At 47.6% G+C, this 23,823-nt stretch overlaps 1 protein-coding gene and 1 long non-coding RNA gene across 3 annotated transcripts; one reads left to right on the plus strand and one right to left on the minus strand.

Moving 5' to 3' along the window:
* Window positions 1-225: 225 nt before the first annotated feature.
* On the minus strand, window positions 226-5,109 carry LOC135260455 (uncharacterized). Its single transcript, XR_010331574.1, has 3 exons — window positions 4,970-5,109; window positions 1,822-1,888; window positions 226-571 (listed from the first exon to the last, which is right to left on the minus strand). It is a non-coding gene; the product is annotated as an uncharacterized LOC135260455 (long non-coding RNA).
* Window position 5,110: 1 nt separating this feature from the next.
* On the plus strand, window positions 5,111-22,994 carry crema (cAMP responsive element modulator a). Of its 2 annotated transcripts, XM_064345674.1 has the most exons (8): window positions 5,111-5,251; window positions 8,771-8,897; window positions 11,363-11,509; window positions 12,147-12,241; window positions 12,444-12,586; window positions 12,954-13,142; window positions 19,028-19,184; window positions 22,246-22,994. In XM_064345674.1, exons 2-8 carry the CDS (start codon window positions 8,775-8,777, stop codon window positions 22,388-22,390), a joined length of 999 nt encoding a protein of 332 aa, XP_064201744.1. In that variant the 5' UTR covers window positions 5,111-5,251; window positions 8,771-8,774; the 3' UTR covers window positions 22,391-22,994. The 2 variants fall into 2 exon arrangements, with proteins under 2 accessions (XP_064201744.1, XP_064201745.1); XM_064345675.1 differs by lacking the exons at window positions 5,111-5,251; window positions 8,771-8,897; window positions 11,363-11,509; ... (1 more) ...; window positions 12,444-12,586; window positions 12,954-13,142 and adding an exon at window positions 16,243-16,400.
* Window positions 22,995-23,823: the final 829 nt, after the last annotated feature.

Genomic DNA, 23,823 nt, shown 5'->3' on the forward strand with positions numbered 1-23,823 from the left:
AGTACTACAGGAGCACCGGCGCCAACTGGCGGAGAGTTACTGTAAATAACTAGTACCCTGCCGGAGGAACTGCTGCTGAGGTAACCAAAGCAACCCCTGGTCAGTCAAACCCACACCATCTCCCCCCACCCATCTCCACAGGCACTTCCTCCATCCAAAATCAGGTACAGGCCCTGGTTTTCCACACACAACCTGTAAATACTAGGACAAAATCGCAGAGATAAATCTGGGTTTATTAATTTGTTTTTTTATTTCACAAGCAGCGGGATCATGTTTGTCACCTCTATTTATTATTATTCTTTACATTTGAAAGTAAATACAATGGTATACGGCTCTATTACAACACTTTGTCTTGCATTGATATTTATACATTTATTATAATAATAAAAAACAGGACTGCAAACGTGAGAAGAGAAAACATGGCTTTGCCGGTACCGCTCACGTTCAGCAAGTTCATTGTGGGATTGGTCGCTCTGCTCGCAGGCTCTTGTGTTTCCTGTTTCCTGTTTGAAAGCTTAGCTGGGGGAGGGGGTTTGGGGGGATCACCTCCTGGACGAGCCTCCTCCACCTCCTGCAACACAACGCAGCCGTCCAATCAGAGTGTCTGCCTCCTGCAGTGCTACATCACAATGGGAGTGTTGCCATAGACATCACCTGGCCAATAACATTCTGTTTGCTGCTGGGAGCACGATGGATCTGTCAGCAGAGGCAGACAGTACCATGATAAATGAGGACAAACAGAGAAAGAGCCTTTTTCATTGTTGTGCTTTAAAAAGATTGATTTATTGTTATAAGCAGTCATACCTGTAAGCATAACTCCATTGAACTGAATTGCGTGTTGAGGAAAATGCCTTTAGGAATAAATAAAGACTAATAAAACGTTAGTCTCACTCTTCAGTCCCTGTAGATCCAAGCCATCAGTGACTCTTATGGGCCAGTTCATCTAAAAGCTGAACTGGAACCCGTACAGGTGAGCCGTACCTGTGGCGTGTCCTTCTGCATGGGCATTGTGATTTTAAACTTTGTTCTTTTGCTGCTGAATGTCATGTTTAGCGAGAACGTGGATTCTGTCTCTATGTCCTCCTAAAGTTAGGAAAGAAGAAAACACGCACACACACACACACACACCATCTCAACGCTAACGCTAGCCTATTCTTACTTTTGCTTCTTTTGCTAGCTTATTCATTCTGAATGGCCTCGCGCCTCGTGTGCTGCATAGCATTCTGTGCATAGCATTGTCGACTACGTGTGTCTGCTATTCATAAGTGTAGGAGAAGGGTGTCCGCTGTGTGACTGTAATTATAATGAGTGATGATTCTACCGGCAGGATTAGCATAGTGGCGGTTAGCCGGCCCATCCGCGCCCCCCCCCCCCCCACCCAGGCCCTCAGCACTCAAGAAACCCGTTCCTAACGAACCACCAAACCGCTGAAACGCCGAATCAATGAAACGAAATGCCGTACCGCGCCTCAGCAGAGTCACGCCAAGCAGCCAAGTTTCCGACGGCGACATTCTGACCGCGGAAAGTTGGTCAGGTGACCCAGAGCAGAGTATGTTGTCAGGCAGCGAGGGGGGACCAGAGTTCACAGTATGAGTGCTGATCCAGCATCAGCATCACCCTGCTCACATCCTAAACTTACTCACACAACAGAGAAAACGGATCCCAGATCAGTAGCCCTACTCCACTCACTCACAAAAACCCACCAGGGGGACACAAGCCTGTGGCACAAACACAAAGTATCCACCAATCACCATCAGCCTTGCTGTACTGTGTGCTATCAACCTGCTCTGTGATTTGTGGAGCTGACAGCGGCTCACGCACCTGTACAGAGATAGTGCAGCCAGGTCAGCTTCATGCCTCTGAAATGCTGGTTGTAAAATAACTCAAACTGCAAAGAGAAAAAAGGTTTTTTACAATTAGACATGGAGCCACATTCATAACCACCTCAGAGCTGGAGAGTTGATCTACTGCATTAACAGCCTTACACAGCCTCAGGGGTTTCCCTAAAACAGGAACCGTGCGAAGCGACTGCAAGTCACTGCACTCATGATCCAGCCATGCAAAGTCAACAAGGCTCATTTGCATATGACAGCAACAAAAACGGGCAGGGCGTGAACTTGACCCCTGAACTCCTGTCTGTCAGCGCAGGTCTACCTGTACACCTTTACACCTGCACTCCCCCCATCCTCCCTGCAGTTTGTAATGAGCCCCACCTGCCAACCCCTCACCCCCCTCGTCTGTCAGTGCGGGTCTACCCCAGCTGTGTGAAATCTACCTCAGCTGTGTGAAATCAACCTCAGCTGTGTGAAATCAACCTCAGCTGTCTGAAACCCACCCCAGCTGTGTGAAATCTACCTCATCTGTCTCAAATCAACCTCAGCTATGTGAAATCTACCTCAGCTGTGTGAAATCTACCCCAGCTGTGTGAAATCTACCTCAGCTGTGTGAAACCCACCCCAGCTGTGTGAAATCTACTCAGGTGTGTGAAATCAACCTCAGCTGTGTGAAATTTACCCCAGCTGTGTGAAATCTACCTCAGCTGTGTGAAATCTACCTCAGCTGTGTGAAACCCACCCCAGCTGTGTGAAATCTACCCAGGTGTGTGAAATCTACCTCAGCTGTGTGAGGTCTCCTCTGAGTCTATAGACAGGGACATGCTGTGTATGAGCAGCCACCTGATCTGCTGTTTGGAGTAGAAGGCTATTTGCCTTAATGAGCAGGAGTACCTAATAAAATGGCCGGAAAGTGTATAACCTACAGGTACATCATCATGTAGAAGACATGTGGCCTGTACACATATTAAACTTTTAAGCCTCTTAAAGATGTGGTATATGGTAAATGACCACTAGATGGCACCACAAAATAAACCAGAAAGTGAGCTTGCACAGCAAGTCAACAGTAACAGGACAACGTTAAAGGATACAATTTTACTTCCAGCACCAATTTTACATGAAGTAAACAATCTGGTCCATTAATTTTCATCAATCTCATAAAAATGTAAGAAATAAAACACAAAGACGCAAATGCTATTCTGTCACTGCCTCAAGCCTGGAAACAGTAGGAAAGTTCAGTGCCCGCCAAAAGTATGGTCGTGGTAGAACGAAATTAGTTATTCTTGCTATATGCTGAAGGCACTTGGATTTGAGGGGGAAAAAAATATGAATATGCAACAAAAATACAAATAATCAGTTTTTATTTCATGGTCTGTACATGCATATGTTTTACCAACCATTTTACAGAAACAGCTGTTTATGTGCTGAGTCCCTTCATTTTCAGTGGTGCAAATTTAAGTTAAGGGATGACAAGCGTTGATTGTTGCTCAGGAATTTCCTTTTGGATTGGATTATTCACACATAAAAGAGGAGTGAGTGTCTAGTCTTGATTTTCTCCTTAGTAATAATTTGTGGAGCGTTTGGAGTTAGAAGGCATACACCATCATGGAGACCAGAGAAAAAACTATGGTTGAGAAACAACTAATCTGTAAGCTGAGAACAGAAGAACTCAGTCAGAATAATAGTGCAGAAACCGTGTATATCAAGAAGTTATCAGCGGTTTGGAAACTCATGAAAAACAAACCACTGGTGGACTCGCAAAATAACACTACAAGTTGAAAAAACAGGATTTTCTGCAAAAGGGTAAACATACATGCATGTAAATGCCATGAAATAAATAGATTGTCTATACTTTCATCTAATATACATTGTTTGATCTCAAATTTAAATGCCTTAAGTATATAGCATAAACAATAAATCATACTCTGCCATTGACATACTTTTTGAGGGCACCGTATGTGTGATCTTTGTATTAACACTAAGTTGGCCTTACTATGCTGACCTATGTAAATATTTACAAAATTATTTTCAGACCAAATGTGCTGCATAGACTCCATGTTCCCATAAGCAGCTATGTAGATCACATAACAAAACGGCATCATATTTCTGTTACTTTATAATGTGTGTTTGTTGTTGAAAATATATATTTTTTAAGTGTATGGAATTCATGATGAAAACTGAAACTGATTCATTCGGACACAAAAGACCACCAGAGGGCACTTTTCATTTATTTTTCACCGACATCCTGATTATTATCACCCTTTGGCAACAACTTGAAATTTGAGAGCAAAACGAATTGTTTCAGAAACAACAGTATAATTAAATTAAAAACATTGAAATTATCATTGTTGCACGGATGCCATACATAGATGATTACACTCAATCAACATTTCATACAATGCAAAAACTTTAAAAAACTTTTTTTTTTTAAAGATACTCTAAATAATCATGGCTCTGTCAAAGAATGTTACATTGGTGTACTTTCCAGATCAAAATATGTTTTGGTCAACATTTTCATTTATATGTTCAAGGTGATATGTTGAACATAAAATAAGTAGAATATTCAGCATATCCTGCTAACGGCCAATAACAGAAATGACTGCTTTATTGTCATTTTATTTTCCACCCCCACCCTTTTTATTCCCAGTCTTGGTATTGCCATCTAATCACTGCCTCCGTCCGTTCGCGAAATCGTGGAAGTTAGTGTGCGAAGCTCACACTACTGTACTGGCCCATTATAATTAAACTGTAAAAACATGGCACCAGATTTGCGCTCTTGCCATGGTCATCACTGGCACGAACAAAAACCCGCTCCAGACCGTGCTGTGTATTATAATGTCCATCCATTCTCTAACCGCTTAGTCCAGATCAGGGTCGCGGCGGCATACGCCGTGGTACAATGTAAACACCTTAAATGGTGGCCCGGTTCTTCCTGAATCTAAATTTATTGCTCGACAACCCGACAATATTCGGTGCTTTTTGCCAGAACGCTTTGGTTTAACTGTCTCGGTAATACTGGGCAAACAGAACCGCCCGTGCATCCAGAAAAACAATAACACAGGAAACATTAGCCGTTGCCATTTTCCCGCGTGCTCGGTATTCAATAATTCAAAATGATTTTCAAATTAATACGTTACTTCTCCTTTCGTGCTCAGGGTTGAGACATCACTGCGAAACTCCCTTTTCATTGCGAGCGCTCGCTTTTAGCCCTCCTTCTCCGTCCGTTTAAACTCCTCCCCGTGTGGGTTGTTTTTTTCCCCTCGTAGCCCTTCGTGTTTTGTAGGGAGACGCCGAGAATCTCGCCGACATTTTTACACGGCATCATCAGAGCTGACGTGGGGACTACGTGTGCAGCGGCACGGCACAGGCCATCCACTCCTACCGTAATCAGTGACGAGTCCGACTACGTAAAAACCTCGGTAAGTTATTGCAGTCATCATTACAAACAACAAGAGGGGGCTCTTAAGGGGAGGAATAAAGAGCAAAAGGCAGGGAAAGTTCCTCCCAGACAGCTGACACGGGCGTATAACCAAGTCAGAGATGCAGTTTGCGAGCTACTTTGAAGGGCGGCTCAAACTGAAAACAACGGTGTTAAATTTGAAATTGGTCAGGTTCAAAAAAATCAGATAGTTTTTGCTGTCACATTTAAACCGCAACTTTAGACTAGCAAGTTCGAATACCTTCTTTAAGTAAAAGTCCCTTAGACTAAGATTATATTTCTTAATTTTAGCCCAGTTAACTGGTAAAGGGTTGCTAATGCTAATTGATCCAACAGAAGTAAGCCAACTTGATTAACGTAACATTAACTAGATAAGTCTAAATTGGCTATCAATATCTAAGTTACATTTGCTGTTGCTTTGGCAAACTTGCACCCCATGACAAACGCAGGTAACTTTTTGTGCTGAAATCTTAACGTTAACCAAGCTATCCAACTACTACACAATAAATTAACATGAACAGTTACAATCAAACCTAGCTAGCTACCGATGTGTTAGTTTCCTGTGAATTCAGCTCGTTAGTTAACATTTAACGTTGGCTGCATAACTTCTCACCAATGGTTAGCTAGCTAGCCGAAATAAACTGGTCTAGTCTACCTAGTTTCATTGCATAGATTAGGCAATGTTAACTTTACCAATATTTCGCAACAAGCTAAGTTAGCAGACATAGAAGCAATATCTTTGTTCACAGCCTACGTTTTCTAGCTAAAGAATGTTTTAGCTATTTAGCTGCCCAACATTTAACCCAAGGGTTAGCGAACATGCGTTATTTGGCTATCGATAACTGTCAAAATGCCAGCTGCTCGTCAACCGTTATTTCTTGCTGTTGCTATTATTTAACAGTAGCTAATATAGCTTAATAAGGCTAGCGAGTATCGGGAGATGAGCTAACTTGACATAACTGTCTTCAATTAATTTCACCAACTAAAGTCATCTAGTCACCTAGCTAACATGCAGATTGTCATTACTGTCCGTCCCAGCAGCTAGTAGTGTCGGCGACATTAGCCTCTAGTACGTTATAATAATAGCTTTAGTCTAGTTGTCTGGTATTACCAGCCAGCTGACTGGACTGACTGTTCCACTAACTGGCCACTGTGTAGGTCGAACTTGACTCTGGCGATATAACGCGAGGGATTGAACTGTGTTTTAGTTAGCTAGCTACAGTTAGACAACTTTATAGCAGGATTACAAAAGTTGGCACTTGGCTGATGTTGATGCATTGCCCCAAAGTCCATCGGCTTATTTAACGACACCTACTTAACAGTTAATGTTGCAGCTAAATTGTACAAGTGAGGACAAAACAGTTCACTGCAACATGTAGCTAGCTGCAATATTGAAAGTGTATCGTGGTACAGAAGGATAGCCAATTGAAATGCTATATTTCCGTGGGTAGCTAGTGTTATTTTGTTTGCATAAAATTAATTGCAGGGCAAAACGAATACTGGGACGGAAGCTACATAAATTCCGCATATGTTAGATCATTTGGCTAGATGATGTTAATGATAAGCTAGCTTGCGAGCAAATATAATAGCTTCCGTTGGACCTGTTCATTTGTCGTTCAATAAACCACAACGAGTTACCTAGTTAGTAAAATTCTGATTTTTAAAATCTTGTTTCACATTAGCTAGAACATGTTTCTTTTATCTTTACTTTTCAGGGTAGATAGATAACGTCAGTCAACTAATAAACGAGTAAGTTAGAAGTAATTGTTGACTATTTGTATCCATATAGCTTCCAATCACTGAGTGTTGTATCGGAAAGGACTCGGTATAGTTAACATTTAATGAGAAATTCTTAATTATCTAGCTGGCTATTCATTAAGTAAATGAGGCTAACTGTCAATAAAGACGATAAATGCTTACTATGTCCACCGTCTAGCTGTAAAATGGCGTCACTTGTTTCTAAAGAAGTTTCTAGAAATGGCGTACACTTCTTGTTTCCTCCCTTGGTACAATAAAGACAACGCCCTAAATATAAGTAGCAAACATTTGAGTGCATTGGCACTTTAGCAAATATAAAACGAGAACCAGCAGCGCGAAGTTCTTATAGAAAGCTCTTACAGAAACTTGTTTGACTAGTTGGCGACCAACTCCCAGAATGCCCAACTTCATACTCCCTGCAGATAAGATAGTAACAGTACAGTTAATATTAAAATCGAGTTTGTTAAAACTGTTTAATCAAATGTGTGACTGGTCAGTGTACTCATCACATTTTCAGCTACCCACATGGGTAGCTAAGTGCATTAGCTAGGTTACCGTTGCATTGTCCTTAACGTGACTTAACGTACAGTAATATTGTAAATAACAGCTTCCAACTTATAGTTAATTATTCTTTACTACATATTGATATCTATCGGAATGCAAGATAAATTGTGCGTCCCTAACTTGCCGACGACTGTCTCACCTCCTGTCAGTATTAAAGGAACATGCTTAACCTTTGTCCTCATTTTTATTGGACGATATTTCAATAAAACGTTGGTGGAACGCGAAGGTCTGTACTACACTGCCGTACCGTGATTTACCGTGCTGATCCAGCCATTTCACACGCCATAAACCTTCCGCCCAGTTCTCAGAAGTCTGCTTTATTTAATGGGATAATTGAGGGCTTTACCCAGCACAATCAGTTTTAAAAGCGCTTCCTCAAATATAAGGACACTCTTGAATAAATACATCTTTTTATGGTAAATCGTGTTTTATCGTGAATAGATGTTGATGTAAGGTGAGCACTCAATATTTATGCAAAGTTTGCCCTGTTAAAGTTTTTAAGCAAGTGCATAGGTATAATTAATAACCTTTTCCCATCTGAGACAGTCTAGGATAAGTTTATCACAGTATCAGATCTCTATGCTAGAGATATTTTAGGGAACTTAATCCGTTAAGCTGATGCAATTTAGAGAGCTTGGAGCAAGCATACCTCGGCAAGAGGAGCTGTATGAGGAAAATATGTAGAAAGAAGTTTCCTTTCATCCTGATAACATGAACATTTGTCAGAATATCTAAACAAGGAAGATTTATTTTAGGGGTTAAGGGCATATACATGTGCATCAGTTTAGTCATTTGCTTGAGAGAGAATAATGAAGTCAAGTTTGGAGACGATGTGACAGCGTTTTAAAGTACTGAACATACTAGCCTTGCTATAGAGTAATATGCACGTCTGGGTTACTGTATTTAATATATTGTCAGTGTCATTTGGAACAAAGCCAGGCAATGACATGTTCCTATAAGATAACACACTGAGCCTGACCACAGGACGAAACAGTGATAATTGGGATTGAGATCATTTGTACACATTTACACAGGGTTCTGTAAATGCAGAATGATACAATAAAAAGCAGCCCTTTTGGATTAGTACTTCCCATTTGAGTGCATTCATAATATCATTACTGTTACTGATATGTGTTGGTCAGAAATAAGCAGAGCAAATATTTTCTGTTCTTTCTAGTCCAATGACCATGGAAACTGTGGTGGCCTCTCAGCAGGATGGGAGTGTAAATGATTCTTTGTCTGACGGAGAAGCAATTAAGATTCAGAACGAGTCTGCCAGCTCTCCCATTTCTTCTCTTACACAGGTAAATGTCAACAGGTTAGGGTGGCTGGAAGGTTGTGTGTTTGAACTGTGCTTAGTGCTATGGATGAATTGAACTTTTGTATTTCTTTACCTGCCTGAAAATGGATAAGAGACTTTTTATTTGAGTGGGCAAAAATAACCTGCATGTACTGTTTTATGAGGTTTCGTGTTTGAAACCCTGAGATAGAAACATTCACTTTGTGTGCAAAAACAGATTTGCTGGATGCTCAGGAGTGAATGTAAAGCTGGAATAATTCTGAGTTGAGCTCATCTTTATTCAGTTCATCACTTTTTTAAATGAGCTCAGAGATGAGTGCAGTGCTTTGGCTCAGGGTTTAACGCTTCAAGCATTTTCTGTCTCTAAATGAAGCCAGTTATGTTCTTTATCGGGTCTTGTCCCAGTGCTCATTGCTTAACAAGAATGCATTTGTTTGAAAATGGCATTATATCTGGCCAAAAAAAAAAAAAATTGTCGGTGAAGTCACCAAAGGCGATAAACAATTCGATTTTTACCACTTTTTCTGACGTAAGGTGGTAGAGTCTGTTCAAGTAGAGGAAAGCATGCCTTGCTTGACATGTGCATATTTATGGATTTATATTAATATATTTCAACTGTATTTGATTACACTGGTGTACACATGGCAATTATTTGTAAATTGCATGCATCAAAGACCAAGCAGCAAATCTGAAATGTGAAAAGATGAAGAATTTCCCTGAGACCGTGCCTCACTGCTCAGCACAGTGACTACCTGGCATCGCCACCAGAGCCCCTCTCAGGAGAGCGGCTAGCGATCAGCACGTGGGGAGCTTCTCCCAGGAGGAGTGGCTAGCGATCAGCTTGTGGGGGGCTTCTCTCAGGAGGAGTGGTTAGCGATCAGCTTGTGGGGGGCTTCTCTCAGGAGGAGTGGTTAGCAATCAGCTCGTGGGGAGCTTCTCTCAGGAGAGCGGCTAGCGATCAGCACGTGGGGAGCTTCTCCCAGGAGGAGTGGCTAGCGATCAGCACGTGGGGAGCTTCTCCCAGGAGGAGTGGCTAGCGATCAGCACGTGGGGAGCTTCTCTCAGGAGGAGTGGTTAGCGATCAGCTTGTGGGGGGCTTCTCTCAGGAGGAGTGGTTAGCGATCAGCTTGTGGGGAGCTTCTCTCAGGAGAGCGGCTAGCGATCAGCTCGTGGGGAGCTTCTTTCAGGAGAGCGGCTAGCGATCAGCACATGGCCCCGACTCGCTGTGAAACAGGAGCTCCTGCAGGACAGCTGCAGCCTGGCTTAGCCAGCTCTGCATGGAGCGTACTCCTGCAGTACACTGTGACTGCGCAGCTGGACTGCAGAATGAGAAGAGTGACTGCGCAGTTGGGCTGGAGAATGAGCACAGCGACTGTGCAGCTGGGCTGCAGAATGAGCACAGTGACTGTGCAGCTGAGCTGGAGAATGAGCACAGTGGCTGTGCAGCTGGGCTGCAGAATGAGCACAGTGACTGCGCAGCTGAGCTGCAGAATGAGCACAGTGACTGCACAGCTGAGCTGGAGAATGAGCACAGCGACTGTGCAGCTGGGCTGCAGAATGAGCACAGTGACTGCACAGCTGAGCTGGAGAATGAGCACAGTGGCTGTGCAGCTGGGCTGCAGAATGAGCACAGTGACTGCGCAGCTGAGCTGGAGAATGAGCACAGTGGCTGTGCAGCTGGGCTGCAGAATGAGCACAGTGACTGCGCAGCTGAGCTCCGGAATGAGCACAGTGACTGCGCAGCTGGGCTGCAGAATGAGCACAGTGGCTGCACAGCTGGGCTGCAGAATGACCACAGTGACTGCGCAGCTGGGCTGCAGAATGAGCACAGTGACTGCGCAGCTGAGCTGCAGAATGAGCACAGTGACTGCACAGCTGGGCTGCAGAATGAGCACAGTGACTGCACAGCTGGGCTGCAGAATGAGCACAGTGACTGCGCAGATGGGCTGCAGAATGAGCACAGTGACTGCGCAGCTGGGCTGCAGAATGAAAAGCAGTGGCGGCCAGCTGCACATGCTTTGAGGGAGAAAGTGCACGCCAGCATGCTCCTGATTAAGGGTGCAAATGACACTAATGATCAGACACTCCAATCTGCAGATAATTGCTTGCGAATGGTATTGCGCACTCAGAACTTCATCAGCATTTGGAATCGGTCAGTTGAGTGCTGAACCAGTATAACTGTGGAGAATGATAACACTACATTCTTCAAGAAGTTATTGTTTTGGCTTGGTGTCATGGTACGTCTGTCAACGTTTGAAGCAGCCAGACGTTTTCTTTTTTCTTTTTTTTTTTTTGATGACCAGTGGCTCTCTTTGTTTGCATTGGGTACAGGGCGTATTGTGAAAATCATGTTTACTAACAGCTGTTGTTATTATACAGCCACACTGTAATCACTTATTGCTGTATTAAAATGATCACACACCTTCATATGGTGCATAGTGTAGTCACTCATGTTGCTGTTGCTTAAAGGTGTCTGTAGGGGGCAGTGGAGGGGCCCCAGGGCCTGCAGCTGTGGCGGTGGTGCAGCTACCTGGCGGTCAGACCGTTCAGGTCCAGGGAGTCATCCAGACACCCCAACCGTCTGTCATTCAGTCTCCACAAATTCAGACCAATCAGGTGGGCCTTCTGCATCACATGCTCTTACATCACATTTACCCAGCAGAGCCTTATACATCACATTCACTTACATCACATTCACCCAGCAGAGCCTTATACATCACATGCTCTTACATCACATTCACCCAGCAGAGCCTTATACGTCACATGCTCTTACATCACATTCACCCAGCAGAGCCTTATATATCACATTCACTTACATCACATTTACCCAGCAGAGCGTTATATATCACATTCACTTACACCACATTCACCCAGCAGAGCCTTATACATCACATTCACTTGCATCACATTCACCCAGCAGAGCCTTATACATCACATTCACTTACATCACATTCACCCAGCAGAGCCTTGTACATCACATTCACTTACATCACATCACATTAATCTCGCATCACTCTGATCCAGAACATCTGAGTTATGCATGCAGCAGTGCCAGATATGGATTTGCACCTGCTGCTGGAACAGTTGGCTCCTCAGGCTTCAGGCTTGTGTATCAGTGTGTTTACAGTATTGCTTAGCAGTCAGATGAGCATTTTAACAGTGTTTGTGCATTGTGGTAGGCACAATGCATGTGCATAAGAGAGGGCCCTCTTGTGAGGCCTGTGTACTTACAGTTCCATTGTATCTCTCCCAGGCAGCAGCAGGGGAGTCAGAAGATGGAGAAATGACAGATTCTGTGATAGACTGCCAGAAAAGAAGAGAGATTCTCTCCCGACGGCCCTCTTACCGGTGGGAGGGCCTTTTGCTTCTAACAGGCCTGAGAGAACACTGTTAATGCGTCATTCAGGCGATTGTTCTGTGTAATGGAAGCTGAAATGGTACATTTGGGCAGAGGAATGAATGTGTGCTTTGCCAGTCTGTTACCTGTATAATCAGCCACTGCATCAGTGGGAAAATATGAAACTCAGTTTTAAACCCTTCATTTCTTCAGAAAAATTCTGAACGAACTGTCATCGGACACACCTGCCGTTCCCAAAATCGAGGAGGAGAAATCTGAGGAGGAAATGGCTTCTACCAACATCACCACCATGTCCACACCCGCCTCCATATACCAAACCAGCTCAGGCCAGTACAGTGAGTCCCACATGCCGATTTCACCAGTGTGCAGCTAGACTGCAGGCTAGCCTATGCTAGGGCTAAGTAATGAGGAGTTCTCTAAAAGCCCCAATCGGCCAGTTCCCCCACTGTAGTCTTTCTGAAGTTCAGTCTTACCCAAGCATGTTGCTTTATTAACGTTTGATAGCAGATTTGTGTTAGTTTGGTGTGCATGCAGTCTCGGGTTGATTCCCCCATGGAAACTGAAATGGGTGGCAGTTCTTATAAAACTTTGGCTCCCTGCAGATCAAAACTGCAACATTTATGATGTTTAAAAATGGTCAGTGGCTGTAACCTGAGTTAGGGTTAGGGTTAGGCAGTCCTAACCGGTGCTGGTCTTGTGCAGTCGCTATAACCCAGGGCGGGGCCATCCAGATCGCCAGCCCAGGGGGGGACGGGCTGCAGGGCCTGCAGACTCTCACCATGTCCAATTCGGGAGCGCCCCAGCCCGGCGCCACCATCCTGCAGTATGCCCCCCAGTCTGGGGACGGCCCCCAGCAGTTCTTCGTCCCAGGCAGCCAGGTGGTCGTCCAAGGTACCTGCTCCTCTTCTCTTTCAGTTTGGTAACCCCTCTTCCCCCTGATTAAGAGCAGAGCTGATTTTCAGCACATAAAGGTCTTTGGGCTTCTCATGTTTGGCTTTGTTGCAGAACTATCTGCTCCTTTTGGTCTGTGTGTTTATGATGTACCTAAATGCTCTGGTTTGATTAAACGTCTGACACTCCTTCCAGTCTGATACGTCCAGCCAAAGGCTTCATAAAAATGCACCAGCAGCTGTCAGTAAACACCTGTACAGGGCTGCAGTGTTTGGTTGATTTGGAGGACCAGTTCTAGTAATGTGTATTACAGTATATGGCCTTCATGGCTCACTGAAAATCTCAGTTCTGTAGCAGATTTGAGCAGAAACTGATTAGGACAAATTGCTAATGTAAACTTCTATCTCTGAAGACATGGCTGGCCTTACACTGTGCAATTATCTAAACAAAATGACTTCAGTGTTCAGAGTAACAGCAAGTTACTCACCTGTGCAAAGAAAACCCTGTGTTTTACACAAGTTTGCAAATACAGACTTGCATATGCCCAAATGAATTTGTGCCAAGGTACCCTAAACATAAATCACACAAATAAAGTCTCCACAAATCACATCATGCAAAAGTAACGGTGCTGTTCCAGTGCAGAGCTGCTCGGGGTTGGCCCTGGGATTTTTCATATTGCTGTTTGAAGAGGATGTGCTCTTTCAGAGTTTACCTCCATGCTTCCCAGGGATACTTGAAAATACAGCAGAAAGGGTGCTCAGTTTTTTGTTCGTTGTTGGTTGGAAGTGTGGTTCTAAAAACCACAAAAAATCTTGCAGTATTTCACAGCTTGAAGCAGAGCTGTATTTTTTAACCATGGCTGGTTTTTGGTGTGTGCTGGAGGTGCCTCATTTACTGGAAAGTGGCAGACAGGTCATAGTATTGCTGAACTATAGGTCTGACTGTTCACAGTGATATGTAGGCTAATCTTTGAAGGCTGAAGCAGGCTACCCTGCAGGTATATTCCAGTGACTCGCATGTCTGCACTGGGAGTGTATCTTCTGTGTTATTTCACCTTTGACACACTCAGGCAGTTGGCTGTACATTTAATATTTGGCTGCTGCAGTCGAGTGCTTGTAAGGACAGAGGTGAAGGTTGCCCTGACTAAAGCAGACGGGCATGCTTAATCCCAGCCTAACTCGTCTGAACGCCATCCCAACACTCCCCTTTCCTCTCTCATAACCTCTATATGACACTAAATACACTATTTCTGTCCACAAATCGTCTCAGGTTATTTCAGATTTTATATTTGCCCGAGTGAAATGTCCGTGGATGGGTCACGTTTGGCAGCAGGAAGCGGAGTTTAGCAGCACAGCCAGCAGCCTGTGCAGGGTGCACAGGTCATTAGCCCTGAACGGGCAGCCTGCGCTGGGTGAACAGGTCATTAGCGCTGAACAGGCAGCCTGCGCTGGGTGAACAGGTCATTAGCGCTGAACAGGCAGCCTGCGCTGGGTGAACAGGTCATTAGCGCTGAACAGGCAGCCTGTGCAGGGTGCACAGGTCATTAGCCCTGAACGGGCAGCCTGCGCTGGGTGAACAGGTCATTAGCGCTGAACGGGCAGCCTGCGCTGGGTGCACAGGTCATTAGCGCTGAACGGGCAGCCTGCGCTGGGTGAACAGGTCATTAGCGCTGAAAGGGCAGCCTGTGCTGGGTGCACAGGTCATTAGCGCTGAACAGGCAGCCTGCGCTGGGTGAACAGGTCATTAGCGCTGAAAGGGCAGCCTGTGCTGGGTGCACAGGTCATTAGCGCTGAACAGGCAGCCTGTGCTGGGTGCACAGGTCATTAGCGCTGAACAGGCAGCCTGCGCTGGGTGAACAGGTCATTAGCGCTGAACTGTGCTGGGTGAACAGGTCATTAGCGCTGAACTGTGCTGGGTGAATAGGTCATTAGCGCTGAACGGGCAGCCTGTGCTGGGTGAACAGGTCATTAGCGCTGAACAGGCAGCCTGCGCTGGGTGAACAGGTCATTAGCGCTGAACTGTGCTGGGTGAATAGGTCATTAGCGCTGAACGGGCAGCCTGTGCTGGGTGAACAGGTCATTAGCGCTGAACGGGCAGCCTGCGCTGGGTGCACAGGTCATTAGCGCTGAACAGGCAGCCTGCGCTGGGTGCACAGGTCATTAGCGCTGAACGGGCAGCCTGTGCTGGGTGCACAGGTCATTAGCGCTGAACGGGCAGCCTGTGCTGGGTGAACAGGTCATTAGCGCTGAACGGGCAGCCTGCGCTGGGTGCACAGGTCATTAGCGCTGAAAGGGCAGCCTGCGCTAGGTGCACAGGTCATTAGCGCTGAACAGGCAGCCTGCGCTGGGTGAACAGGTCATTAGCGCTGAACGGGCAGCCTGCGCTGGGTGAACAGGTCATTAGCGCTGAACTGTGCTGGGTGAACAGGTCATTAGCGCTGAACGGCCCTGTAGCTCCAGCACAGCCGGCTGGAAAAACACTTTGGGCTTTAATGGCCCTTCTCAGCCCTTTTTCCAGCGCTAATCAGACCCGTGGAAGTCGCGTCACTCGCTAGTCCAGCGAGAGGGGAAGTGCTTTCCGTTCGCCGCAGGCCATGCGTGTGCACATACATGTGCATGTGTGTTCTGCTCAGTGTAGCGTGGCGCTTATTTATACCACAGAACCATGCCTTAACTGAGCAGCCTCGTCCGTCCTCAGCTAACCTCACCACTCGTTTTTCACTTCTTTTTCATTGAATGCAGTTGAATGCTTTTTTATGTATCTAAGCAACAGGAGATTACATTATCTAGTTAAACAACTATATTTAGACCTACCAACAAATCTAATTAGAGGCATGTACATTTTCCAGAAATGTTTTAATGAGCATAAAGCACTATACCACTTTAAAAAAAGAAAAAAAAAGAAAAAGGTGAATTGGTGTGTTGTGTGCTTGTGGGTGTTACGTCTCTTATGTAAAAGGGGTTGCGTCATACGTGCTAAAAATAGAGCGTGCCCCTGTCCCTCCCCCTGCAGAGACACTGCACTGCTCCCGTTGAGCTGTGGGCCGTCTCCAGAGCACAGGGGAGAGGAGGGGCTACAAGGCCAAACCATGCTTTTGACTTCAGGAGCTCAGTGATGTCATTGTGATGTCAATGCCCTAAACTGTAGCCATGGACATCGTTGATTGGCAACCAGTCCATTGAGAAGGCAGAAGGGGAAGGTTTCTCTTGGATTATTAGAGCACAGTTATGGCTGTTACTGGTGACGAGACTGAGTCAGGTATGTTACCATTAGTGTTTTATTAGTTATAAAAATGAAGTGTTATGCCTTGAATCCTGACTATTTTCCCTGGTTTGCAGTCAGAGTTGTATTGTTTTTCACGTGACAAATTCAATTATTTGTGTTTTAAATTAGTGACTGGTCTCAACCAAAACCTGACTAGTACTTACAGATTGTAGCTAGCAAAGAATCACATTTGATATTTTTGTGTGTTTAAAAAAACAGTTGATAGCAAGTAACTGAGAGGACTGTTATCAGGTGTGCTTTTGGAGAGACTTATTTCACTTGTTGCATTTATAAATCAAACTAAGGAATGTGAAACTACAAAGTAGCAGGTCTGAAATAGCAGTGAAAAAGAAGAGACTTTATGTTGTGGATGAGAAGGTTGGGGGGGAGGGGAGATATGGTTGACATCACCAGTTTTCCTGGAAGCAGACCTCAGCGCTTGAATGTTGACGCTAAGCGGCGGGCGAGCCGCGCACTGACGTCAGTACTGAGTCATTCTGTGATTACAGGGGGGAGCAGGCGGTTCTGCCGGCTGAATCACCTGCCATCAGCTGCAGCGCTGCTCTGCGCTCTGCTAGACTGAGCCGCGGCTCCGCATGTGAGCCCTCTGCGCTCTGCTAGACTGAGCTGTGGCTCCGCGTGTGAGCCCTCTGCGCTCCGCTAGACTGAGCCGCGGCTCCGCGTGTGAGCCCTCTGCGCTCCGCTAGACTGAGCCGCGGCTCCGCGTGTGAGCCCTCTGCGCTCCGCTAGACTGAGCCGCGGCTCCGCGTGTGAGCCCTCTGCGCTCCGCTAGACTGAGCCGCGGCTCCGCGTGTGAGCCCTCTGCGCTCCGCTAGACTGAGCCGCGGCTCCGCGTGTGAGCCCTCTGCGCTCCGCTAGACTGAGCCGCGGCTCCGCGTGTGAGCCCTCTGCGCTCCGCTAGACTGAGCCGCGGCTCCGCGTGTGAGCCCTCTGCGCTCGCTAGACTGAGCCGCGGCTCCGCGTGTGAGCCCTCTGCGCTCCGCTAGACTGAGCTGTGGCTCCGCGTGTGAGCCCTCTGCGCTCCGCTAGACTGAGCCGCGGCTCCGCGTGTGAGCCCTCTGCGCTCCGCTAGACTGAGCGGGCTCCGCGTGTGAGCCCTCTGCGCTCCGCTAGACTGAGCCGCGGCTCCGCGTGTGAGCCCTCTGCGCTCCGCTAGACTGAGCCGGGCTCCGCGTGTGAGCCCTCTGCGCTCGCTAGACTGAGCCGCGGCTCCGCGTCTGAGCCCTCTGCGCTCCGCTAGACTGAGCCGCGGCTCCGCGTGTGAGCCCTCTGCGCTCGCTAGACTGAGCCGCGGCTCCGCGTGTGAGCCCTCTGCGCTCCGCTGACTGAGCGCGGCCCGCGTGTGAGCCCTTGCTCGGCTCCGCGGTCCGATGAGCCCTCTGCGCTCCGCTAGACTGAGCCGCGGCTCCGCGTGTGAGCCCTCTGCGCTCCGCTAGACTGAGCCGCGGCTCCGCGTGTGAGCCCTCTGCGCTCCGCTAGACTGAGCCGCGGCTCCGCGTGTGAGCCCTCTGCGCTCTGCTAGACTGAGCTGTGGCTCCGTTTCTGAGCCACTGGAAAACACGACTCAGAACAAATGCTAACGTGCCCTTTACACTTTGTGCTTGTGCCCCTTTTATTTATTTATGTGTTATTTATGCAGTGTTTGTTGGAAGTTGAACATTTTCAACATTCATCACATCCCCTTAAGTAGCAATAAAACATACTAGCAAGATGTCCTGCTTGGACAGAACTGAGGTAAATATCATCCATCGAACCAAACCCGTATTTGAACGAAATAACTATATATAAATCTCATTTCACATTGATGTTAAATCAATACCTGCGTAAATACACAGACCACCCCTGAGACTACTAATCATTCTTTTGTTGTGTACCTGTTAATGGTACTCTTCATTGTTTTGCATTATGTTGGATCATTACATAAACAAACTGCTCTGGCTTTCAGTGAGACTCCACACTTGATAACTACAGAGACCACATCTTCAGTCAGAGATTGTGCACAAGGTTGCACTGATTATGCCACAGAAAGTCTTGCACCATCAGTTAGCGGCACCATCATGTGTGAATCAACCAAGTAAAATACCAGATAGTCCTGGGTTGTGTGAAGAAGAAAAGACTGATTGCAGCAGGGAAAATATGACTGTTCCCTGTGAATGTGGCTACAGTCGAAAAGGACCCTTTGAACATAATTAAAATTTTGGCCATGCGATGTTTAAAAGAGGGATGGTGCAAATGTGTTGGCTTTTCAGCTAATTGACTGCGGTTGTACCGAGATGGCAAAGCTGCCAAGAATGCTTTTACCGCCTGCAGTTCATACTAAAAGAGGAGGAACTCACAGTTCAGTTAATCTAAAGCAAGTTCTCTTTGTAAAAAAAAATGTGGGAAAATCCACGGTTTTTGGAAATATGGCCTTTTGGATCTGACGCTTGTTGACCACCTGCTTTTGAATGCTCAGATCTCATTAAAAGGCTTTTCCCCCACAGGAGAGGTTTTAAATGCTGGAACTGCAGGCAGAGGCACGTTAAGATTGACATGATAGGAGCTGTGCCCCAGTATGGTGATGAACCCGCAGCTCAGTGTGTTGTGTGTTGGTTTGGCAGCTGCCACAGGAGACATGCCCACCTACCAGATCCGCACGCCCACCTCCACCCTGCCGCAGGGCGTGGTGATGGCGGCGTCTCCGGCCGGCCTACACAGCCCACAGCAACACGCCGAGGAGACCACACGCAAGAGGGAGGTCCGGCTGATGAAGAACAGGTGAGCGGGGAGGGAGAGAAAGAGAGGGAGGGGGGGAGAGGGGGGAAGAGGAGGGAGGCAGGGAGAGAGAAAGGGAGGGAGCAAGGGAGGGAGGGAGAGAGGGGGGAAGGAAGGAGGGAGGGAGAGAGAGGGAGGAAGGAGAGAGGCATGGGGAGAGAGAAAGAGAGGGAGGGAGGGAGGCTGAGAGAGAGGGAGGAGAGAGGGAGGGAGGGTGAGAGAGAGGGAGGAGGGGGAGAGAGGCATGGGGAGAGAGAAAGAGAGCGAGAGGGAGGGAGGGAGGGAGGGAGGAGTGAGAGAGAGGCATGGGGAGAGAGAGAGAGAGCTCTGCTGCAGTCAGCACTTTACCAAACTAAAGCCCTGCTCAGAAAAACAGTCTTTATCTTCAGAAGGTTTCAGTCTGAACTTTAGAATGTCTGCCAATGGATGTTGGTCTCAGACTTTCTTCATATCAAAGACGGCAGTCTCCTAACTCCTTGTCATTTAGTGTGGCAGTTTTACATGGACTGCTGAGTCTTCAATCAGCTCAAGCCCACATTCTGATGTTTCTTACAAGAAAACTTGCTGTTCCTGTCTCGTCTGCTGTCACAGTTGTAAAGTGAACTGGGCTGTGTAAAAGATTTAATACATACAGCCCAGAGTGTCTGAGAGCTGTGGTTACGCCTGCATACTTTCAGTCTGAGTGTCTGAGCCTTGACTGGAGTCCTGAGCTCTGCCTGCAGCACAGAGCTCAGTGCAGACCTGCTTGTGCGCTTAGCCTGGCCTTATCAGTGGCCTTTCTGACTGGACCTTCCTACCGTTCAGCCCTGCTCTTACTGCTGCCTGCGCTGGGCTATTGCATGTAGTGTCCCGGGTCGCTTGCGGTTGAGTTTCGGTATACTTGGGAGTATATTCTGGGCCACACATGTGCCCAGACAGGTTTCTGATTCAAATAGCTGTTTAAAAAAGAGGTCATAATTAAGTGGCTGCGATTATGCGCTTTGTCCTGCTACATCAGCATGATGCAATTATGAGAAAAAGCTCTACTAAGACAGTAATGTCTGTGTGGAAGGCTGTGGTTTGCCTGTTATTAGGTGTTGAGTTTAGTGTGTGGCATCCAGTCTGTAGGCTAATGTGGCTGTGCAGTTTTGTGTAGTGTCTGTAGGTTAGTGTGGCTGTGCTGTTTTGTGTGGTGTCTGTAGGTTAGTGTGGCTGTGCTGTTTTGTGTGGTGTCTGTAGATTAGTGTGGCTGTGCTGTTTTGTGCGGTGTCTGTAGGTTAGTGTGGCTGTGCTGTTTTGTGTGGTGTCTGTAGGTTAGTGTGGCTGTACTGTTTTGTGTGGTGTCTGTAGGTTAGTGTGGCTGTGCTGTTTTGTGTGGTGTCTGTAGGTTAGTGTGGCTGTGCTGTTTTGTGTGGTGTCTGTAGGTTAGTGTGGCTGTACTGTTTTGTGTGGTGTCTGTAGGTTAGTGTGGCTGTGCAGTTTTGTCTGGTGTCTGTAGGTTAGTGTGGCTGTGCAGTTTTGTGTGGTATCTGTAGGTTAGTGTGGCTGTACTGTTTTGTGTGGTGTCTGTAGGTTAGTGTGGCTGTGCAGTTTTGTGTGGCGTCTGTAGGTTAGTGTGGCTGTGCTGTTCTGTGTGGTGTCTGTAGGTTAGTGTGGCTGTGCTGTTCTGTGCGGTGTCTGTAGGTTAGTGTGGCTGTGCTGTTTTGTGTGGTGTCTGCGCCCTGGTTGTGCAGTATGTGGGCTGTAGTTGAGCTTTAGCGCCCTGGTTGTGCAGTATGTGGGCTGTAGTTGAGCTTTAGCGCCCTGGTTGTGCAGTATGTGGGCTGTAGTTGAGCTTTAGCGCCCTGGTTGTGCAGTATGTGGGCTGTAGTTGAGCTTTAGCGCCCTGGTTGTGCAGTATGTGGGCTGTAGTTGAGCTTTAGCGCCCTGGTTGTGCAGTATGTGGGCTGTAGTTGAGCTTTAGCGCCCTGGTTGTGCAGTATGTGGGCTGTAGTTGAGCTTAGCGCCTGGTTGTGCAGTATGTGGGCTGTAGTTGAGCTTTAGCGCCCTGGTTGTGCAGTATGTGGGCTGTAGTTGAGCTTTAGCGCCCTGGTTGTGCAGTATGTGGGCTGTAGTTGAGCTTTAGCGCCCTGGTTGTGCAGTATGTGGGCTGTAGTTGAGCTTTAGCGCCTGGTTGTGCAGTATGTGGGCTGTAGTTGAGCTTTAGCGCCCTGGTTGTGCAGTATGTGGGCTGTAGTTGAGCTTTAGCGCCCTGGTTGTGCAGTATGTGGGCTGTAGTTGAGCTTTAGCGCCCTGGTTGTGCAGTATATGGGCTGTAGTTGAGCTTTAGCGCCCTGGTTGTGCAGTATGTGGGCTGTAGTTGAGCTTTAGCGCCCTGGTTGTGCAGTATGTGGGCTGTAGTTGAGCTTTAGCGCCCTGGTTGTGCAGTATATGGGCTGTAGTTGAGCTTTAGCGCCCTGGTTGTGCAGTATATGGGCTGTAGTTGAGCTTTAGCGCCCTGGTTGTGCAGTATGTGGGCTGTAGTTGAGCTTTAGCGCCCTGGTTGTGCAGTATGTGGGCTGTAGTTGATCTTTAGCGCCCTGGTTGTGCAGTATGTGGGCTGTAGTTGAGCTTTAGCGCCCTGGTTGTGCAGTATGTGGGCTGTAGTTGAGCTTTAGCGCCCTGGTTGTGCAGTATGTGGGCTGTAGTTGAGCTTTAGCGCCCTGGTTGTGCAGTATGTGGGCTGTAGTTGAGCTTTAGCGCCCTGGTTGTGCAGTATGTGGGCTGTAGTTGAGCTTTAGCGCCCTGGTTGTGCAGTATGTGGGCTGTAGTTGAGCTTTAGCGCCCTGGTTGTGCAGTATGTGGGCTGTAGTTGAGCTTTAGCGCCTGGTTGTGCAGTATGTGGGCTGTAGTTGAGCTTTAGCGCCCTGGTTGTGCAGTATGTGGGCTGTAGTTGAGCTTTAGCGCCCTGGTTGTGCAGTATGTGGGCTGTAGTTGAGCTTTAGCGCCCTGGTTGTGCAGTATGTGGGCTGTAGTTGAGCTTTAGCGCCCTGGTTGTGCAGTATGTGGGCTGTGTCTGAGGCCCTCTCTCTCGTGTCGGTTCCAGGGAGGCAGCGCGGGAGTGCCGGCGGAAGAAGAAGGAGTATGTGAAATGTCTGGAGAACCGGGTGGCTGTGCTGGAGAACCAAAACAAGACCCTCATAGAAGAGCTGAAAGCGCTGAAAGACATTTACTGCCATAAGGGCGAATAACTGAGCCGGGCCTGAGTCCGACAGATACAGACTGATGCACAAGCACACATATGCTCACACACACACACACACACACGCACACACAAGCACTCACACACATACACACACAAACGTGCAGACTCACACATGTGCACACATGCACACTGACACGCTCTCTCACACACACACACACACACACTGCCATAAAGGGGCATCTGGAGCAAAGGTTCTTGGTTTTTCATTTATATTGTTAGTTTTTTCAGTTTCTTGCTTACTTTTGCCCGGTTGTCATGACGACCGGGTGAAAGGTGTTCCCGAGCCGTGGGACGGTGATGGGGCGGGGCCCTCTCTGTGCTCGGTGGGACGGTGCCGTAGAGCCCATGGGACTGCCGGAGGAGGCGGGGCTACCTGCAGCACCTGCAGAAACAACTCGACACCGGGACCTGCAGCTCCAGGACCTGAGGGATGCCTGACCTAACCCTCACCCTCACACACAGCCCTAACCCTCACCCTCACACACAGCCCTAACCCTCACCCTCACACACAGCCCTAACCCTCACCCTCACACACAGCCCTAACCCTCACCCTCACACACAGCTCTAACCCTCACCCTCACACACAGCCCTAACCCTCACCCTCACACACAGCCCTAACCCTCACACACGGACCTAACCCTCACCCTCACACACGCCACTCACCCTCACACACAGCCTAACCCTCACCCACACACAGCCCTAACCCTCACCCTCACACACAGCCCTAACCCTCACACCTCACACACAGCCCTAACCCTCACCTCCACACAACACCTCACCACACAACCCTCACACACAGCCCTAACCCTCACCCTCACACACAGCCTAACCCTCCAACCACTCTACACACCCACCAGCCCTAACCCTCACCCTCACACACAGCCCTAACCCTCACCCTCACACACAGCCCTAACCCTCACCCTCACACACAGCCCTAACCCTCACCCTCACACACGGCCCTGTATCGGACTCATACTCACCCTCACACATGGCCCTAACCCTCACCCTCACACAGCCCTAACCCTCACCCTCAGACGCAACCCTCACCTTTACACACGGCCCTCACCCTCACACATGGCCCTAACCCTCACCTTCACACAAGGCCTAACCCTCACCCTCATAAACGGCCCTGTGTCAGACTCACACTCACCCTCAGCCCTGCTAATGTGCCAGTGGGTCAGGTCTCACAGCTTCTGCCCCATGGAGTCTAAATGAGTCTCAGATCTCTGATTTGGGTCTATATGCATTTTATATGAAATTCCTAACTTCGGACTACTGATGATTTTTAAAGAAACGTCCCAGCGTGTGCTTTCAGGCCTATGACACCAAGCTCTCGGCACTGCTTAGACCGCTTCTGTCGGGCATTGTTTGTTATGCGTTACTTTTGCAAGTATCCAAAAAGACCCATATTGCAATACA

Source organism: Anguilla rostrata, chromosome 8 (assembly GCF_018555375.3).
Source record: "Anguilla rostrata isolate EN2019 chromosome 8, ASM1855537v3, whole genome shotgun sequence".
Classification (NCBI taxonomy): Eukaryota; Metazoa; Chordata; class Actinopteri; order Anguilliformes; family Anguillidae; genus Anguilla; species Anguilla rostrata.